Below are 20,443 nucleotides of genomic sequence, written 5' to 3' on the forward strand. Positions count from 1 at the left end.
TGCAAACCTAGTGCATTCAAATCAATAGGGACTTGAAGTGAGTGTGTTTTCCTGATTGTAGCAGAATGCATGACTTTGTGCTCATAATTAAGTGTAGTCTTCTCCATCAGAAATTCCAGCCTTGGCACACTAGGTTTCATGTTTGCCAAATCTTTGTATTTCTGATCTGTTTAGCTGTTTTAAATGCGTGGCAATTTTTATTAGAAACTTTGGGCTCACTGCTGCCTCATGCCATGGGTTTTTAACATCCACTGGGTATTACAGGATTTTCATGTGCTTACTGATTCTCAGAACAGTCCTTTTCACTTGAGATAGGATGAGAAATGCAAATGAACTCTCAAAGAAGAGCGCTGAGGAGAGTGAATTAGTGTTCATTTAAGAGGCAGTTCTGGCAGGGCTGACAAGAACTAGATATATTGCAGGCATTCATGATATTCAGGCTTCTTTTTGAACTTTTTCTTCTTTTCTTTTTTCTTTTGGTTTGAGCCTGTGGGACTCAAACCAAACCTGCTGCTGTGGACTTCAGTCTCTGGAAGGAAGCCTAATTTGAAAACAGGGTGGATGGTGACGTTAGCAGGTGATCAGAAAACTGCCTAAGCCACAAGACAGTCCTTTCATACTTCTGTTTCCTTCTTTGGGAGAAACTCCTGATAGTTACCCTGAAACTCACTTTCCTTAGGGATCCATCTTACTCCATATTGGTTATTCAGGAGCTTTGTTTTAAGAGGCACATTTTTAATTGCAATATTTCTGGTTAAGTAGATTATGTTAGTCAAAAAAATCAAGTGGCCTGGAACAAATTTTGTTTATGTATGTTGAAAACTATGGGTCTAAACAGAGGGACAGACAGAGTGCTGACACAGGGAAAAGCTAATTGCTGATAAAACACAGTAAGAAATTTTTTTTTTCTACAGGAGAACTGAATGTCTCATAGGCACACGTATGCTCCTCTTCTAGAACAAGAAGCATAAGCAGATGTCCTTTAATGACCAGTTGGAGTAGTTGAAAATGTTATATACTCCAACTGCCTAATCCCCCCAGTCACCAGCTCAGTCAGCAGAATAGAAAAATGTGAACATTATTTAATAAGCTTCAGTGGGAAATCTGGCAGATAAGCAAAAAACACTTTCATTAGTTATTTAAAGAAAAATGTCTGATTTCTGCATGAAAGTGTGTGAGGTATATTCTCATATTTAGTTCCATTAGCTTCCTTCTACAGGTAGAAGTTTATGGAAGAATTAACAAGTGGCCTGGGATGCCTGTGAGGGTGTAAGCTATTTATTCCGCTCCGGTGTTTTGCAGCATAGCTCTATGCCAGATCTTTTAACCTACTTTGTTTTAGTGTCCAAAAAGACTTCTGGTAGGTTTAGGGATGAAATGTGATTAAATTACAATGGTTTACTCTGAAAGTGCCTTTCAAAACTGTGTGAGCACTTCTAACATCTACCCATGTTTACAGATGAAGTGTGTTGCCTTTTCACAAAGTTTAAGCTAAGTTCATTGTTCTTATTTATTGTGATGCCTTAACAGTACTCGCTAATTAATTCTTACAGCATCACAGCTGAAGTGCAGTTAGTTGTTACACTAGCAGAGCTCTGCTCTGAGGTTTCTTTGATCTCCGTTCTCCAGAGAGGTATTCAGTATTCTACAGAAATGAAGCTGAATGTAACAGCATAAAAACTAAGATCATGGTTTTGGAGCAGCAGTATTCTTCCTTGGGCAAGCAATATGCATACTGATTTCCATGTAGACAAAGAAAGAGATCTTTTTATAAAGCTGCTTACACTATGTCCTAAAAAGACTAACCAAATCAACTATTGATATCCCCATGTACTTTACTTCTTGATTTTATGATTTTATGTACATTTTTCTTCTGTATTTCAAAACTAGCATTATTTTTGCCTATCAGCTGACAAAAACATGCGAACTAATGCAAGATGTCTCAACCTTATTGTCATAACTATCCTTTCCTTAGAGAACTAGAAGGGAACTCCTGGATCATTAAGTCCATGTGTTATGTCATCTTATTAACATATTGTGTTATTAAACTGCTCAAAAGCAGTATTAAAACCACTGTTCCTATTAGAAAGCATTCCAGAATCTCATTATTTAGATGGCTAGAAATATTCTTTCAAATTTATAAATCTTGCAATACTCATTTTTATTTTCTCATACCTTGAATTAATTTACCTTATTCTTTTTTCCCCTCTCAGTTGCTTATTATTTTGATGCATTTAGAGGTAATAATCATATCCTCTCTTAGCTTTTGCTTTACAAAGCTAACAAAGCAAAACCTCTCTGATTTTGTCTCATAAGAACTCTGAGTATTCATTCCTTGCACATGCCCTAATCTGAATTCATCTTCCTTGGGCCTAATTGCAAGAACCATATACTAAAGATAAACATGGATTCCAATTAGCTAGCAAAGATCTCGGGGCAAAATTGAAAATGATGGAGAGGCACTGAAATGTGGCAAAACTGGGCTGAAATTATACCTTTGAGTTACATGACCCCTCAAAATTTCAAAACACTTTAAAATATTAAAGGGTTAAACCAGGATGTTTAGCAGTCTCGGGTTTTTCTCTAAGAATGTAGGCATTCTGCCCCAAGCACACTGAAGATCAATGGTTTATCATGCTTGTATGTTGTATCTACTGCTAGGGGTTCACGTTCGAAAATGATGATGTTACACTTGTACATTGCAGTGTCACACCATAGGTGTGTGTATGATAGCGAAGAATCTCAGCTTTCCCCAGGTCCCCAGTTCTGGGCTGCAATCTAAATGTTTTCTAAATGATTTTAGCTTTAAACTGCTCTCTTGAAAATTATGGATAGTGATGGATATTCAGAAAATTTTGCCTTTTCTGTGGGTCTTCTTGGCATTTTTATGTATTAGAATTACCTTTTTGCTGTACAAATTTTTCAGTAACTTCACTGAGTCTACAGAAAATCAGACTGCTGTAGTAATCAACAACTAAAAGCTGGTTTTATAATGGAAATTATGGACCAAATTCAAACCACTATTTCAAGGAACCCTACTTAATGATTTTATATAAAATGCCATGCATTTTATCAATATGCGCATTGCAGACAAAAGGTAATAAAATATGTGGTGATCCATTAATTGCACAAAAGAAAACTGCATGGTTTTAGTCTTTTCATATTCTAGCTTTTCATCACTGCTGTACAAAAGTACCCTTGTCAGTGACTTTATAAACCGTACCTCTCTACTAACAATTTCTTAAGTGGTATATTGATGCCAGCATTTTACAATTGAGAAAATACCCAAATTAGAAGTCAATACTCAGAAGTCAACTCAGTTAGCTTAAGGCATTCTCAGGCCTTTAAATATTCCAGAGCAGTGGATTTAGCTTTCTGAACGTGTTATTGTGTTACATATGGTGTATGAAATACTTTTATCCATGCAGCATTGTGTTCTTTTTTTCCCTGAAGTCATGTCTTCATTAGGTAAGAGAGCTTACATTTTATTAATACAACTGTTGCACTGAAGTAGAACTGCAAGTTACCATGAGTATAGTGAGATCTTAATCACATTAGCAGTCTCAATGTAAAATGCACTTTTCTTTTTCTTAGGCACACACAACCAAACAGACCATTTCTATATGGTGCTGAAGGCTATTTAAGGAGTGGAGGGTACTCAGCCTTCAGCCTATGCTTTTAGTAGGAACAGATCTGCATGCAATTTTTCCCTGTTTGTGCTTAAAGCCATTCGGAACTGGAGTGTGAATATTCTTAGTCCAGTGCCAAGACTGAGATAATTTATCCTGCCCCTCAGCAGAGCATGTTAACTCAGGCCTGGCTTTGGTGATTCAGACTTGGTGTTTTACTTTCTGTACATTCACTTGTTTCCCAAAGGCTCAGGGGGTAGCAGAACATCACATAACCCTATTACTCAGGAGACATTACCTTTAACTCGTAAGGAAACTACAAAGTGTCTGATGTTGAACAGGATTTTGTCTTAAGTTAATGAACTCCATGAAATTTATTTGAAGTAAGATCACACCTTTTTGATATAGCTGTCATTCAGGATTTGTATGACTTGGCCTTAAGACACTTAAACATAGCTTTAACTTAAAACATATATGTAGTTCCAGTAAATCATGAGTCAATTCATATACTTCAGTTCACTCATATGCTTGATTGTTTTTCAAGTTCAGAATTTGAGACATTCATCTATGTCATAGTGCTGTATGTCTGTTTGCAGATGTACTTTTAGGCAGAGTGATTTTTTTTTCCGTTGTTACTTTTGGATATACCTGCCTTGCAGATTGCAGGGGCTGGCATGCAATCCTATTCTTACAGTTTAGCAGCTGTGTGCATTTGCAGCACTGCATGCACAGGCATAACCACATCCAGCTGTATTATTCAGTGTTGTTGCTGGTTGTAACAGTTCAAATAACTTATCTGAACAATACAGACAGCATACTGCAAGAACACAGCAGCCAGACATCTACAGGAAATCTTGTTAAATCTTTACTTTCAACTAAAACTTTCAGAAGTAAATGAGTGTCTTCCATTCAGACTGCAATACTGTGTCACCACTGCTTGTGTGGTTTTTGTGTTTTCCATATAGACCACATAAGTCAAAGCTGTTGCTCCCTTGTCCATTTTTTTAAGTTTTTCTATCCTATTCTAGAAACAATATAAAAAGCTTTGGGCAGAGAAGTCTTCTATTTTAATTGCCTTTGGAAGTTAGAGCATTTGACTGTGCATATATGTTGGCAATTAGATCGTTATATGAGAGCTATCTGTAAATATGAGATAAAAGTTGAGTATTTTGCATTTTTCATTTGGGAGGAAAGATGTGATAATAGGGATGTCTAGAATTGTGGCTGGTAATTTAAATGTTTTTGTTCAAACTATTAGTATTAAGTTTGTGCAGTCACTTCTTGAATCCACGTGAGCTTTCAGTGTTACAGCTTCCTGTAGCGCGATATCAATGCTTAGTCTGCATATAAGATGAAGAAATACTACATTCTGCTTTATTAATCTGCCACTTTCATTTGCTGTTTTGTAGTTCTTACATTGAAAAAGGTGGCAAATAGTCATTCTGTATCTACCTTCTCCATTCTACTTGTAATTGTAAAGACAATATGGATGAGATTCACTTAGAGGTTAGGGTACTTTAATTTAGGAGTCTTAGTGTGCACTGTATGTCCAAGCTACCATTGTAATCAGTACAGCCTAGAGAGTAATTTAGCACAGCAACCATTAGGACTGAACTCCGTTTCGTGTATTATCTAAAACTGGCCCCATCTGAGATGTCCCAGCATACCCTGCCTAGTCCCAGAAAGGCACAGTTCTCCTGTAAAGCCCGTGGTATATTTGACAACCTTGTGTGGATGTCTCAGGCAGCTATGGCATATTAAATGGCAACAGGTCCATGAATTTAGGCAACTGAATTGAGCCCTTGGTGTCTACTTCAGAGTGAGCTGACTTGCTCTCAGGTCTCTTACTGACTGGGTCTCTGTTGACTGACAGTAATAGGAGTTTAGACAATTAGCACACAAGTGAACACCTAAATCTCAGTGTTTTAATCTCTAACAATATTATGTTTTTCACTTCTTAGTTGCCTCTTTTTCACAGAGTTCTGCTTTATTTTATGACTTCTTGTGTAGAAACTTTTCCATAATTGATTATCCTTGTTGCATTTTAGCATACCTTTTTCCAGTTCTATTATACTCTTTTTGAAGAGGGAGGACCAAAACTGCATGCTGTATTCAAGATGCAGGCGTACAATGTGTCAGTGTATATGGAAACTTAGAATCGCTCTTTTAAAGTGCATTGCTTTCCATTTATCTGCAATGATTGCCTTTTAGTTTGTGAGGTTCTTCTGCAAATCCTGTAGTCAACTTTTCCTTTTGATACTCATTTCCTTTTCAAATTATTTATGAAGCTATTCAATACTATAGGTGCTAGTGCAGTTCCCTAGAGTGTCCACTGGTGATCTTCATTGTGAGAACTGACTGTTTACTCCTATGTTGTTTATGCAAAGACCTTTATTTTTGCCCTTAACAGCTTAGTTTCTTCAAGAGACTGTGGTGGGGAGCTCTGTTAAATGTCTTTTGGAAACCCAGGTAAATTACATCAACTATATCCACCTTGTCCAGACTCTTTGAAAGAACTCAAAGAGATTATGAGACATGACTTCCCTTTACAAAAGCCATTTGGACTCTTGCCAAATATAGCCTTATTAATCAGAGTTGTAATTTATATAAATGGAAACAGGTTAGTACAAGATACTGCTCAGCAAAATTACCTTTTCATGAATTCTATCCAGTATATTTATAGGGGCAGAGAATATATTTAACCATAGGAAAATAAAGAGCATGAACTACATATTATTAGGATGAGAAAACTGCAAGGCAAATCTGACAAGTTTTGTCATCCCAGTAAATGGACACTGAAAAGCTTAATAAAAATCTCCACAGCCCTTAGCATACTGCTGCTTTTCTAAATGTGCATACAGCATAAGCTGTGAAGAAAATAGCAACAGCCTTTATGTTTATGAATACAGAAGCAGAGGATCAGAGAAACATTCACATGTAGCCCCACTTTTGAGTTTGGTTACAAGAGCAAAGAATTTAGATTCTGGTGCCTACAGTAGTAGAAACTGGGATTATTACTACATGGATACCTGACAATTTTGATGGTTTCCTTTTTTTAGGCAGAAAAGTGTGTAGAATGTATAAAGAAATCTCTTTGAATTTTATAAAATATCTCCATCAACATTTCAGCTGCAAGCTACCAGAGAGTAAGAATTTAATCCAATCCTGCGTAATGCATTTGTCTGGGTTAGGATGAAACATGCCTCAATTTATCTGCCCCTATCACAGATCCTCCACATTGGAGACAAAAGCAGCAATAATCTACATATGTCAAATAAATGATAATCTTTGTGTCCACAGAGAGATTGATTTGCCTGGGCAAAATTGCTTTCAACTTGGACTATTAATTAAATTGATGATTTTACTGTTTAAATCCCGATGATTCCAAATCCTGCTATATTTAAAGTAAGGAAATACTTTGAAAAATAGGAATCAAGTGGAAATTTATTTGATTAATTTGATTGTTTACGCCATTTATTGTAACACTGGACAAAGTTGTTTTATGATTATTTGTAATAAGATTTTTAAAGATCTTTTAAAAGGCTAAAGTTTCAGATAAATATCTAGAATAATTTTAAAAAGCCTATGAAACCACTGAGCATGCATCTGCAATTTCAGACTCTTTAAAGATATTTAAAAATCTAGGACTTGATGAAATATTTTCACAATATTGAGTTTTGATGTGGCAAATGATTTCTCTCATCATGGAATTGAGATCTGTTTATTGAGATACATTAACTCATATTTTTCAAGCATGAAAGGAGATCATGTTTCTGGGCTATGAACCAATAAGATCTCCTAGAAGTTTTAGATATTAAGCAAAACAACAGATGGCTAAATTCTCAGTGAAATATATGGAAATAAGGCCTTTCCATTCCTTCTAGTAACATAGTTGTTGATTTCACTTCTCTACTAAAAATTCACCTACATTACAATGACCTTAAAACAGACAGAGGATGTAGATAAAAATGTGACTTCTGTCCAAGAAGTCTTTGATTTCTTGCATGTTAACTATCTGAAACAGCTTCATAAGATGTAGCTGAACTCATCCAGGACTGTAAAAGCCAGAGATTTATAAGGATATTAGAGATCTTACAGACTTCTGAGAGAACTTCCCCAAAATCAAGAGATTATATAAGGTGAATAGAAAACACTCTAAAATCTGATGCCTTTGTCTTACTTCTGTGTGTCCACATATGTTTACACATATATACACATGAGTGCATTTATTTTACCGATGAATAAGCATCATCTTTTCAGTGTTTTCATATAGTTCTGTGTATTTTTTTAACAGACACAAATTTTAGCTAGTTTAAATTTCACTGAAAAATAATTCGATCCTCTGTGACAATATTTGAATACGAATTAATCTTATAAATACACTCTGGCTCAATTTGATTTACCACAGCCATAATAAAGAAATAGAAATATATTTCATGTAAATGTCATACTAACTGATTTTTATTCTACTTTGCAGTTATACACAAAATCTACCGAAAAAATTATCATACCTTTGCTATTTAGCTTTTGCAAAATGATTTCAAAGTTATTTAGTTAAGGGTTTTGACAGATAAGATGTAACATAATTCAGGAACTGTAAACAAAAGGTTTATAACACATCAGATTGTGGGGAGGCAGATGCTACAAAGATCTGGGTTAGAGCTTGCCTTATTTCACATTAATTAATGATGTGGAAGTGAAAATGAACAACATTAAAATTCACAGATGATACTAATTTGGGGGAGTCATAAACACCTAAACAAGATGGAAAGGAGGAAAAATGAATATAGATGGAAAACAAAAGAAATTGCATTTAGTTTGGAGAAAAGCTAGCTTTTTCCAAAAATATAAGAGAATGGAGAGAAAAAATATGCTGAAAGTGAATTGTAAGGAGAAGCATAGAAAACTGTACGTCTTGATTAAAATCTAGAGGACCAAAACAAATTATTGTTTTATAATGGTTGATGAGGAAATCCTGCATTAAGGTAGATGCATGTAATATCTTAATGCCCAAAACATGTTTTGTTTTTTAAAGTGTTTGTAAGACAACACAAAGTGGCTATACAGAAGTGAAGGCATTATGAAGTGAAACATCAGTTCACAAAGGAGGGAAACCCCAGAGAGCGAAGAACAGAGAACATAAACAAGCTCTTGCCTGTGAGAATTCAAATCTGTCTCATCTAGTCAAAGTATAGGACTTTCCCCCAGCTCTGCATAAGAAAGAAGAGCTGGAAAGTTAGTTATATATGTAGAAGAAATATCAACAACCAACCACTTAAATACCTGCAACAACTCATTACACCTATCGTACCTATTTTGGACACCGGTATTGGGAAGGGAAAAATTACTCTTTGGAGAAACTCAGCTGGCTAAGCTAGATTAGACATGTAATGATGAAATGGCTGATGGTCAATGAGATGAGTCCCATCTCTTGTATACAGAAAAGATGCTTCTGAGAACGAGGAAATACACAGGGTTTTTTTTTTTCTGTTTCCTTCTAGTAATTGCTAGTGGCCTCATCTGACCTCCTTCTCTAGTATTTCTGTTGCAGAACAGTCACGGAGTTTCCTTGTTGGAATTAGAGGAATCTTTAATATTTCCATGATTGTCTGGACAACCTATTGTTTGAGATGCTAAGGGAGGCATTGCACACACCCAAAGTTATAGCAGAGGGATTTCTGGCCTCTTCAGAAAAGAGAAAAAAGGGCTTGAAGTTGAACAGACTTTATGAAACAGTCCCAGAAGATATCTGCCTTCAGCAATACATAGATGGGTTGTGGACTGCACGTGAGTTTCCCGGCAGAATAGTCTCTGTCTAGAATTAATTTTTGTGATTCCACAGTCTGGTTTTGCTTTTTTTTGAAATTTTATGGTGCTATATTAGTGCCTTTTTCACCACCTGTTCTGTTTGTGGAAACATTCTTGCAATATATTTTTACTTTCCCAGTTCTTAAATTGCCTGACAATTATTCTGCTTGTCTACAGACAGACTTGTCTACTTGGAGACTACAAATACAAAGAAGGGACAGCTGGATGTCTCTTTAGTAAAATTTAAACCAGGGCTAATTTTATATTTGGTTGCAAATAGATCATGTGCAATACCTATATCCACTACACTAAGGTTTTTTATGTTCAGTATTCACTATATTAGATAGAAAAAAGTAAAATACAGAAAAGAATAAATGCATCTGATTTCCTTGTATAAAATTTAAATTAGAAGGCAAAAAAAAAAAAAGTGAGAGGCAAAAGGAGGCAAGAGACATGCCAAAAGAGATTAGCAATCTGTAGGCATTTTGTGCTTATACTTCCCTGATACATTTTAGTATCTCGATGTATGTTATGACTTAATGTAATTCATGGCACATGAAGGCAAGAGGTCTCTCATTGTGATTCCCCAGATAATGAAAAACACAAATAACGTGGATACGCCGGGACATTTACGACAGCGAGACATTGCACGGTGAGCTTCTGCCCCAGAGGCACCCTAGCAGATCTGAACACAAGCAGTCTTCATACAGGGCCATTGGCTGCTTCTATGCTGTCCTGTCTTCCCACCTTGGATCCAAAAGGGTTTATTAACTTTGCTGAAGCAATAGATGAAAGGATTTAGGTTGATCGTGCACTGAAAGAGAATATCCTGAAGCAGAATCCCTTGTTAGTACGCTAATCAAGATTCGTTCTGGTGCAGCGCACAAGCTATGCAGCTCTTCTGAGGCTGGAGGAGCTGGGGAGGGCGAGGGATAGCAAACCAGCGGCTCTGTGGCAGCCAGCTTGGATTGTTGGGGCACCGCAGGTGAGAGCTGAGGGAGCTGCTTGCACTTGAGCTCGGGCTGCATGAAGCCTGTGTTTGCAATGTGATGTGGGACATGGGATCTGGCTCTCTGTAGAACCTACTTCCTCCGAGCTCATTAGATTCCAATTTTAGTTTCTTGATTTAAAAGTAAACATACTGTTTTCAGAGAGAGGCCAGCACTATGAAGTATAGCTGAGTCCCCAGCTCTGACCTGGAGCTTGTAAACTCCACTGAACATAAGCTGGCCCTGAACTCTCTGCATCTCTGACTGTGTTAACCTCTTATGCGTGCACCCTATGCATGGCCAGACAGAAGTTTGAGGGTTGAGAAATTTTGTCAAAATATCTTTAATAACTTGCTGACAGTAGAATGCTTGAAATAAGTTATGTTTATTGTGTTTTATAAGTGAAAATCAATATCGTTATGATCTGTGTTGATTCAAGGTATTTTTAATGGACAGTGAGTGGGTGAGTGAGCCCTGAACCGTGTATTTCTTACCAAAAGAATTGTGCTTTATAGCATTTTTCTCATAAATGGTATGGTAGTAACATATGCAATCTGAAGGTTCAGCAAAGAATTTTTTGATATTCCTCTCTACAACTCCAGCTTTTGAAAACAAAGTTGTTTCAGCCAGAGCTGATCTTTTACTTCAGAGGAAAATAAGTTTCTTTAGGTTTAGTGAGGTGCTGCAACCTCTTCTTTTAGAAGACTAAAAAAGTCATATGGCAAATAAAAATGCTATTTAAAAATACAAATAATATATAAAATACAAAACTTTTTGTGATTTTAAGGGTGGTATTTAATTTTAGGTTCTGAAACTTTTCTGAATGCTTGGGGTGACAATATTCTCTCATACAAACATATAAATGGGTAACATTATCAATAGTCACTGGAACTATCTGTGTGCATAAAATTATTTTTGTGCTTTTAGGAAGCCATAAAAGACCCAAGGAAAGATCTGAGACTTTTCTTGAGGTCACTAACCATATGTCACAGCAGTATCGTTCAGTTAAAATCAACATAGGTGCCCTGGTGTAAAACTGAATCAGCACTACAGCTAATCATAGCCTAGACAGCCTGTGCCTTATGAAAAGACTTTCTTCCTTCTTCGGTGCAAAGAAGGACAAAGATATCCATGTGAATTCTTATTAGAGTATTAGTTTGTCAACTGTGTGAGCTGGTTTTATTTTCTAAGGCTAAGGTATACGGAGCCATTTCTTTCACAAAGTGAGCTTTCTCCTCATAATTTCCTTGTGATTTGTTTTAACAGACACAGCTTCAAGGCTGACATGTTAAATACCTCACTCTTCTTTAATCTGCTTTGCACGTGGGCAAGACAGAGTTCATAGAAACAAACTCAGCTGCTAGTGAGGATGAGATACTACTGCCGCTAGTAAAAAAAGAGATGGTGCAATCACCTGGCTTCAGTCAGCCCATAGCAAGTTAGTTAGCAGTGGAAACTCGTCTTCTCCCCTGCTTTGTTTAGGGTGCTGTCGAGTGTACCCTGCTCAGCATCCCCCTCCAGGGCCTTTTGGCCTATGTCTGAGGTCTGGACTATCAAGCTCCTTTCTTTTTCTTATTAGTTATCCCATGGAATTAGGGCCTGTTCTCATTGTGTTTCTTTTTTCTTTTAGCTCTTTCCTCATCAGGAAGGGTTTGATACATTACTTCTGCCCACTCGCCTGGGCCTGAAAGGAGAAGAGTATTTCGGATCCTTTGCCTTTTTTGGATTCTTCTTATCAACAGCCCTCCTCTCCATACCAAACTGTCTCACTTCTTATTCAGCTAGTAAAGCAACTTGCTGGAGCCATTTTTTCATAATGGTAGTCAGCTTCCTACAAGAATAGTGTTGGTCAAAACTGCTGTTAGAAAACAGATCAGTCTTTTTCAGGATGAATCCTTAAGTTTTGTCTTCACTGATGAGGTACAGTTGATTATTTTCTTTTTTTGTTGTTTAACATCACCATAAAGAAAAGCGGGAAGGAAATAAGATGCCATTTAGATTTCGGGCATTCAGAGGATAAAGCAGGACTAACAAGAGGTACTCATATTCACAGCACTGATAATTCCCCAGTGTATGTGCAATAGTGTTTCTACCAACCTGTCATACAATTCAGCTGCTGTAAAATCAGTATGTTTCCAGATGCTCATACAGCTTTGGAGAACTGTAGGGAGGTGGTAGCCACTGGTATTATGCTGGTAACTCAAGGAGTGATATAATGTCCTTTACATGTGAAGGCAGTTCTCTGTGCTGTCAAACTGACCAATTTTAGAGCTGCTTTTACAAAGCCTTTTATCAACACAACTGTTGAGAGGTTTATACCACGTTACCAAGCAGAACGTATACCCTGCAAGGTACAGCAGCTGAAATAATTTTTCAGTGTTTTTCCTTCCAGCAGAATGCATGTACAGTCCCAGATTCATCTCACATGACTTTAGTCTCTTAAATGAAGTACCTGGGATAGGAATATTGTAGCCCCAGGCGTTTATATTAAATAGGGAATGAAAGGCATGCATGAGCGACCTAAATTTCAGGAAGTAGTGAGCAGCAATCCTTTGAAAATTAAATCTCTTGAGAAGGTTAAGATACTGAGGAATCAGTTTCAGCAGTCAAGCCTGAAGATTAACTTTAAGGGCCCACATTTTTAAGTCAAAATTTTTCATTGTGGTTCTAGTCACTGTTGAATGGAAGCATAGGAAGAACTGATAGACCAGGGAGGCCAGTTTCTCCCAGTCTTGTAGATAACTCACCTAAGATTTTGGTGATAACCATTAATGTAGAAAGTCTTCAATTCAATCTAATGTTCAGTGCAATTTGGGAAATTTCTATCTATAATGAAGTCAGACTTTAGACAAACACAACTTCCACTGTCAGACTGAATACAACGTAAGACAAAACAGGCAGTGCTAATAAACTAGACAAATTCGTCAAAAGTGGAAGTTTTTGAATCATGAAAGCCTGATGTTCTAATAATGTATTTGCATTTTGTTAATGGAAAGAAACAAAGACATATTGTTGCCAACACTTGACCCGGCTAACTGAAGAGTTGCCCAAACTAATTACTGGTCATTCCAAAGCTATGGGCAAAATTAATCCTTCTCCTTGTAGTTTTTATGACTATTTTTATGGTGTGAATAGTTAAACGGGGTTCACAGAATGGTTTGAGTTAAAACTTCTGGAAAGAGGGAGTCTACTTAGTATCCTGCAACTATTTCTGTTTCAGAAGAAAAATGATTAAAAATAACAGAGGATAATTAATAAGATGTAATCTGAGTCCAAAGTATATACAAATCTAAATGCAGACAATGAATTCTTGTCTTTTCTTCTTCTGGAACATGATGCTGTTATTCTCTTTCTCACATATTTATCCACAAGAGTACCCAGACTGTGTTTTGCATTTGTGAACTTTTTAAGGCTTCTATATTTATTTCATTACTAGCAGGACTGGAGTTTACTTTATGCAAGATGTATTTGTGTGGTTGCTTTTATTTATGGATGACTGAAATTCAATATGTTACTCAATATATAAATAGCACAAAAAATGTTTAGATGTAGCTAAGCAAATTCAATATTTCTGAAGACATCCTCAGGCTGTATACAGTGCAGGCCTCAGACTTGTGGCACTTAAGTGTGGTATTAGGCCTATTGTCTCTTAATTTCTTACATTTCCCTGAGGAAGGATTGAATTCTAGTAAAATCAAAAAATTAGCCATGATCTTCTTTCTAGGTTTATGTATCTAAGACTTGTTTTCTCAAACATTGTCTTGGAATCTTTCCATTAGTCTTTCTGGGCTCAGGCCAGACTCATAATAGCTGTCATAACTTGTATGTAATTTCCAGGCCTAGTTTTGTAGAGGGATAAGCTGTATGTGAAAAAAAAAAAATAAAGAGAGGAAAACCTCCATGAATATATTAATAATCAAAATGTCCTTCTTGAGTTAGATACCTATGTCTTTTCATACAATTTTGTATGAATGTGGTTAATGGAAAGGCTATTGGGGACCCAGGAATACCCTAAGTGATCTAGTCTGAAAAGGCTATCTTCTGTTTCTGATAGTGTGCTCTATCAGAAAGTATAGCCATATCTTTTAGCCAAGTAATTCAAAAAGGAAGCTGCTAATAAGCAATGAAAGCAAAAATCCATGGGAAATGTAATCAGAAGCGTTAATATGACTCATACAGAAGTCAGTCATTTGAAGGGAGATACAGTGTTGGCTGACAGGGGAGAAAATGGATGGTAAATATCTATACCTCAGTTTCTGTTATATGTGTTGGTGGTTGCACAGTTCAGTACTAATTTTTCAGGTATCTGGGAAAAATTACCCACTAGCAAATTCTTCTTGCTTGATCCTTTCCTGTATCTAGTCACACTAATGAATCCACACATATATACATTGATAGATAGCTTAAAAAATCATAGGAGATTTTTGAATACACAAAAATTACTGCTTAACACTTACCAGGGTGGATGGTATGAATGGTTTGAACATATGTAATAACATAAAAATAAAGAAGCACTTTATATAAAAATCAGTTACAAATTTAAATACTAATCTTGCTTCCATAGGAACAGTAGCAAATACCCACTGACCTTAATAGAAACTGGATTAGGCCCCATGTCAAGGCAACTTCTAGTTTTGGAATTATATATAACTGTCTTGTAAGTTCAGCATGGAACCTCCCAGAACCAGTAGGTTTAGACCATGAGCTCTTCAATTCAGTCTACTGTGGGCTTTTTAGCTTTTTTTTAAAAATAATAGTAATGTGCGCTTGTACAACAGCTTCTGTGACAGAATATCAGTATGGGTTTAAGGCTTCTTGGGGTAATAATTTTTCTTAAAGTCATGAGAATTATTACTCTGCATTTTATAGAACAAGATAATGCTCCAAAAGTTCAGACTAATTGTTTTAAAAAGTTGCTTACTGTCATCAGAGGCTCTCCTTGAATCCACTAAAGCCTAATTTCTGAGAAATACAGCCATTATTGAAGTGCGCTAAAAAACATTATCTGAACCAAACCAAAAGGTGCTTTCAATGGAGTAGCAGCTCTCTTGAAATACCGACCCAAAAACTAACTCGCAGATGTGTGACTTCTACGGGTGCATCTTCAGTGGTGTTTTAGTTCCAATCAGGAGTGCACAATTTTATCCTTCTTCTGAACTTTGCTTTCATTCACATCACAGAGTGATTTTGGTCCACATGAGCTGGATGTCACGTCCTCAGGATCTTAGGTTTCACTCTACAGATCTGCCTCTACTGATCCCCAGTACTTGCTAAAGGCAAAGTGGCAGATGGTGCTACTGCACTGAAAGCTAAATAGAGCACTAGGCTACAAATATGGAGTCCGTTAGCTGGAAGAGGCCCTACTTCATTCCTTGTATTAGAAGTCAGACCAGGTGCATGAAGTGATGACTTGCCAGCAGTAAAAAAGGAAACTGCTGACAAAATCTGAAAAAATCTGCTTCTCACAGTATCATCTTCCTTCCTTATAGGACTTTGTAATTTATAATTGTCCCGTACATTGCTAGTGAAAAAAACAAATAGCAACAAAAATTTAGCTGTAATGATAATTGTCTTAATAAAGCATTTAAGACCTTGATAAATATAACTAAATTCATAACACTACCAGTTATCAGATACTGTAATTTCCTATTCTTTTTCTTGATTTATAGGTGATATATGCTCTGAACACTAAGAATGATGAACATGAGGCTAGTATACAGGCTCTGAAAGATGCTCACGAAGAAGAAATTCAGCACATTCTTGCTGAGACAAGGAAAACAATTCTCCAATATAAAAGCAAAGTTGAAGAAGAACAGTTGCTCAGAAAGCGTATTCAAGTCCTTGAAGATGCAGTAGAACAACACAAGAGACTAAAAGAAGAAGCCTTAGCAGAGTTAACCCTGTTCAAGAAGCAGGTGGAAGGAAGAGAGCTGAGAATGGAAGTAAAACAGGCACAGATGATACTTTCCACAGACACAGTAGATACCAATGCAGACTTTGAAAACAAGCTTCTACATTTAAATCGGGAGCATGAGGGCCTGTTAGATGAATGCAAAACATCTAGTAGAGAGAATTTAGATAGAAAAGAGATTCTAGATGAAAAATACAGTGTGGAAGGACAAGCTCTGATTAATGAGATGGAAAACCTGAAGAGTGAGAACCAGAGAGTCATTGAAGAATGTACACAGAAAACCAGCCAACTACAAGCCTCTTATCAGAGAGAAAAAGAGACTTTAAAGAAGGCTATGCGGCAATCCATGGCAGAGAGGCAGAAGAATTGTCAGCAAAGAGAACTTGAGCAAAGGAAGACCTTAGAGGCTCACGAAGGCTTTCTGCTGCAGCAGGTAAAGAAGCTGGAGACAGACCTAGAGGAGAAAACCTGGAAGGTAAATGAGAAGAAGAAACACTCCCAGAAGCTGAAAGAAAAAATACAGGTAGAGTATGAGACTGTGATCCCTATCCAAGCCTATTAAAGAACAAATTATCACTTCTTTAAAATTCTGGAGGGGTTCTTTTAAATGCTCAAGTCAAATGCTTTGTAAGAACTAAAACAGTTTAAGAGGCTTAAAAGAGAAAAAGGAAGAATATAGCACTGGGGAGTTTTTAAAGAAAGAGTTAAGCTGATTAGTAACTCATTAGGAGAACTCTTTGAACAGTAGACTTCCTATTCCCTGACGAAGGTAAAACTTGTCTGTTGAATGAACAGAACTGTAAGTTTTTCTGCACAGAACTGAGAGGAGAACAGCAAGCAGTCACTAATGCTAGCAATGAGTGTGTACAGAGTATGTTCTCCTTCTGCACTGTGGCTGTCAGCAACTCAATGCATTGATGTAAACAGGGTCAGGTAAGAGACCAGGCAGTGAGCTGGCAGGTTAGAAATCAAGTGCTCTATCTTGTATGATTCTTAGAACAATAGCTCGTACCAAGTGACATTTAATAAAGTGTCCTGTAAACCTGTGAAGTTTCATGTGCTGAATCAAGAGACTTTCAGTCAGGTCTTATTTCAAGCATTGCCTGTCTACCTAAGCTGGTGTATATCCCATACATTTGCAGCACGTCATGTGCCAGGCACAGCTGCCACGGTTGGCAGATCATGGGCAATCTGCCAACCAACTGCATTTGGTACATAAGGTCATGAAATGGGAGAGACATTGGTGAACTGTGGTGAAACTGAAGCACGCAGCCATGCTCTATACTCAGCAGAGTTCTGTGTCTATCTAATACTGTACATCCTTCCCACCACATGAACTCACCTACTAGACCTGTCCCCAGCCATGTGACAGCTATCTTGCATATTAGTTTGGAAAAAATGATGAAGGAAATGTCTCGTGATGGGAAGGAAGATGTATCTCCGTCAATCTCAGAGAACTCCAAAATCTTGTAGAGACCAGGGTCGTCCCAGTCAGCTGTGTTCCTCCAAAACAGTTGTAATCCTTTTCACCATCTGCCCTCACATCTTGCCTGACAGCATCGCTCTGATGATATTGCACAGCTGTGGACTACTTTGAGGATGATCTTTGAGAGAGTTCAGCCTTTAATAGGGTCACTGCCTCTCTGTGAGCTCATGACATCAGAGGGTGAATTGAATATGCCGTCCCCAGCATCGTCCAGGCTCCATTGTTTCAGTGCATAGATCTGTAGCAGATGGATCTCCATTTTCTACAGAAAAGTGGAGAGGATATAATAAATGGCAGAAATGCAGATAAGCTCCCTCTTTACTGACTTGGGGAAATCCATAAAATATGTTTCAATAAGGTATCGGCTCTATAGAAGTGGTAGAGGGGAAGAGGGAAAAGTAAAATCCTGATTTCTTGTGGGTTCTTTCAGTTAGATTCAGGAGAAATGAAGAACAGGGGCATGGAAATTCATGCAGGTGATTTACTATTTCTGCTTTATCATGTAAGAAATGTAGTGTTTTGGGGATTAAATAATTTAAAACAAAATAGGAAGTGGAAATAACAAGGTGGTGTCTTTAGAAATTTAATGTCTAAATTCAATATCTGCTAGATAAAATTAAAATCTTTTCTGAGGGACATATGCTCAACTGTTGTAAAATTTAGCTCCTCAAAATCAGTGGAATGATGCTGATTTACACAGCAGCTGAAAATTTTACCTTGAATCTATAAAGAGATGCTCTCAGACTTGATTAAATCTGGAAGAAATAAAAAGTCAGATATTTTTCTGTTTTTCCAATTAAAAAAAATTTTTCTTCTTTTGATGCCACCATTAAATATTACATTTTTTCATAATACTGTGGACAATGACAGACTGGGAAGGGGAAGCATTTCTTTAATCATTAATATCTCTGATCATTAGCAACACTAGCAAGAAAAGCTATTAAAATGCATGAAAGATAAAAGGACTGGTATTTAAGCAAGATGAATCTTCTGTTTTTTCCTTAGTGTATGCCAAGTGGTTTGAGACCTTTAGATGAAAGGCATCGTATTGCTGCACATTTGTTATTACTATGTGTATTACTATTACTATGGAACAGAACATGTAAAGGATGACAAGCCATTTTCAAAAAGTCTGATCCATTCAGTCAGCTTTGGAAGAATTTTGGCATATGGCAGAGGTTTAAAAAAAAAAAAAAGAAACAAGTTTACCTTTAAGTTGTCAGTTACAGAGAATGTCAAATAGAATTTGGGTTTGACCCATAAGGTTTTATTCAAATAACATTCATGTAGGAACAAACAGAAATTTTGTCAAAGTAAGTATTGCAGTGCTGTATTAGACTCTTGGAGACTGAGACTAGAGACCCCAAAATAGAACATTAATTATGGCCAAATTTTTGCCTTTAATGATTGACGGACACTTCCCAGCAAAGTCAGTAGGAGCTGTTTTCCTATGTTTTTGGGCATCTCCATTATGTTAAAAAATTATTGTACTTCAGCAATCTGAAAAAAAATATTCACCAAGTTGTAGCACAAATTGTCTTGAAATTAATGCAGGTATGTCCTGCTCCAAGTTTAGGATAGTCTCAGACACCTTTCAGATGGTAACTCCTGATGAGTGTTCACTTTACATGGAAGCCTACTGCAGCTGATGGAATGACTCCACATTAGAGATATTGTGGTAATAGGGACAGTTTAAAAGCACAGAAGAGAAAAAGATTATTTTAAATTAGCTCTATAGGTGAGAGATTCATATCATGGAATTGCACTGAGAGGAAATGACCATTTACTGCAGAAGACAAGAAAAAGAACCTAAGTAATAAACATAAAAGAAATGCCATGCTTATTTTGGAATTTGGAAATACAGCTTAATTCTGGGATCAAAATGTATTGTGGAAAAAAATGGAGAAAGAGCTAAGTGTAGCCAAAGACAGAAATATGCCTCAGGAGGAGGAAATCCCTCAAAAAGCAGGTAAGATGCTCATTAATGTCATTCTGAAATATTTCCCATGTCACTCATACTAGAAATTCCACAAATTATTTATGCTATTTGAAATGTAAATTTTGCTATAATAGAAGAGATGGAAACTATATTGAATTCCCTGAGCAAAGCTGTTAATGAAGTAGACAAACTGAAGAGTCAAATAGTACAGCTGTAGCAAATAACTTCTACCAAACAGAGCCAAAGCAAGAGAGGCTGTGGAGACATGTGGGGGCTTAAACAGGTATTTTGCTCTCAAACATTCAAAGGCACAGCATGCCAAAAAGTCCTAAATCAATGTCATTTTTATTCTGCCTTTGGGTCATTCCATAGAAGTCAGTCCTATAAGATTCACAGACCTCTGGCCTCATGCAGTAGAATATTGACTCGTATTCATAAACTTAAATACATGAGTTACTGTAATGACAGCAAAGAAACTACAAACATGCTTAAAGTACAATTGTGCTAGCCTAGGGCAGGTTGTTCAAGTTCTTCTATAACCAAGCCCTTTAAGAGAACAAGGTCCAACACAGACTTTTGCTGTTGGGGCCAAGTTGATGTGATTTTCTTTTTTCCTAAATATAGAAGAAAGTTCTGTTCTCCTAAAAGGCATAACAGAAATAATACCAAGAATAAACTCAG

At 36.8% G+C, this 20,443-nt stretch overlaps 1 protein-coding gene and 1 long non-coding RNA gene across 8 annotated transcripts in view; one reads left to right on the forward strand and one right to left on the reverse strand.

The window, feature by feature from the left end:
- Positions 1 to 20,443, forward strand: part of FAM184B (family with sequence similarity 184 member B) — a 52,081-nt gene that overhangs the window by 4,997 nt on the left and 26,641 nt on the right. For all 6 annotated transcript variants that reach the window (XM_064511383.1, XM_064511385.1, XM_064511386.1 and 3 more), the window contains exon 2: positions 16,096 to 16,860. In XM_064511383.1, the coding sequence (XP_064367453.1) occupies positions 16,096 to 16,860 (765 nt within the window). The remainder of the gene's footprint in view (positions 1 to 16,095; positions 16,861 to 20,443) is intronic.
- LOC135328299 (uncharacterized) lies at positions 8,282 to 18,609 on the reverse strand. 2 transcript variants are annotated; one of them, XR_010389116.1, is made up of 3 exons: positions 18,540 to 18,609; positions 17,680 to 18,085; positions 8,282 to 15,947 (listed from the first exon to the last, which is right to left on the reverse strand). It is a non-coding gene; the product is annotated as an uncharacterized LOC135328299 (long non-coding RNA). The 2 variants fall into 2 exon arrangements; XR_010389115.1 differs by having other exon boundaries at positions 8,282 to 18,085.

This window comes from Dromaius novaehollandiae, chromosome 4, assembly GCF_036370855.1.
Source record: "Dromaius novaehollandiae isolate bDroNov1 chromosome 4, bDroNov1.hap1, whole genome shotgun sequence".
NCBI classification, from domain to species: Eukaryota; Metazoa; Chordata; class Aves; order Casuariiformes; family Dromaiidae; genus Dromaius; species Dromaius novaehollandiae.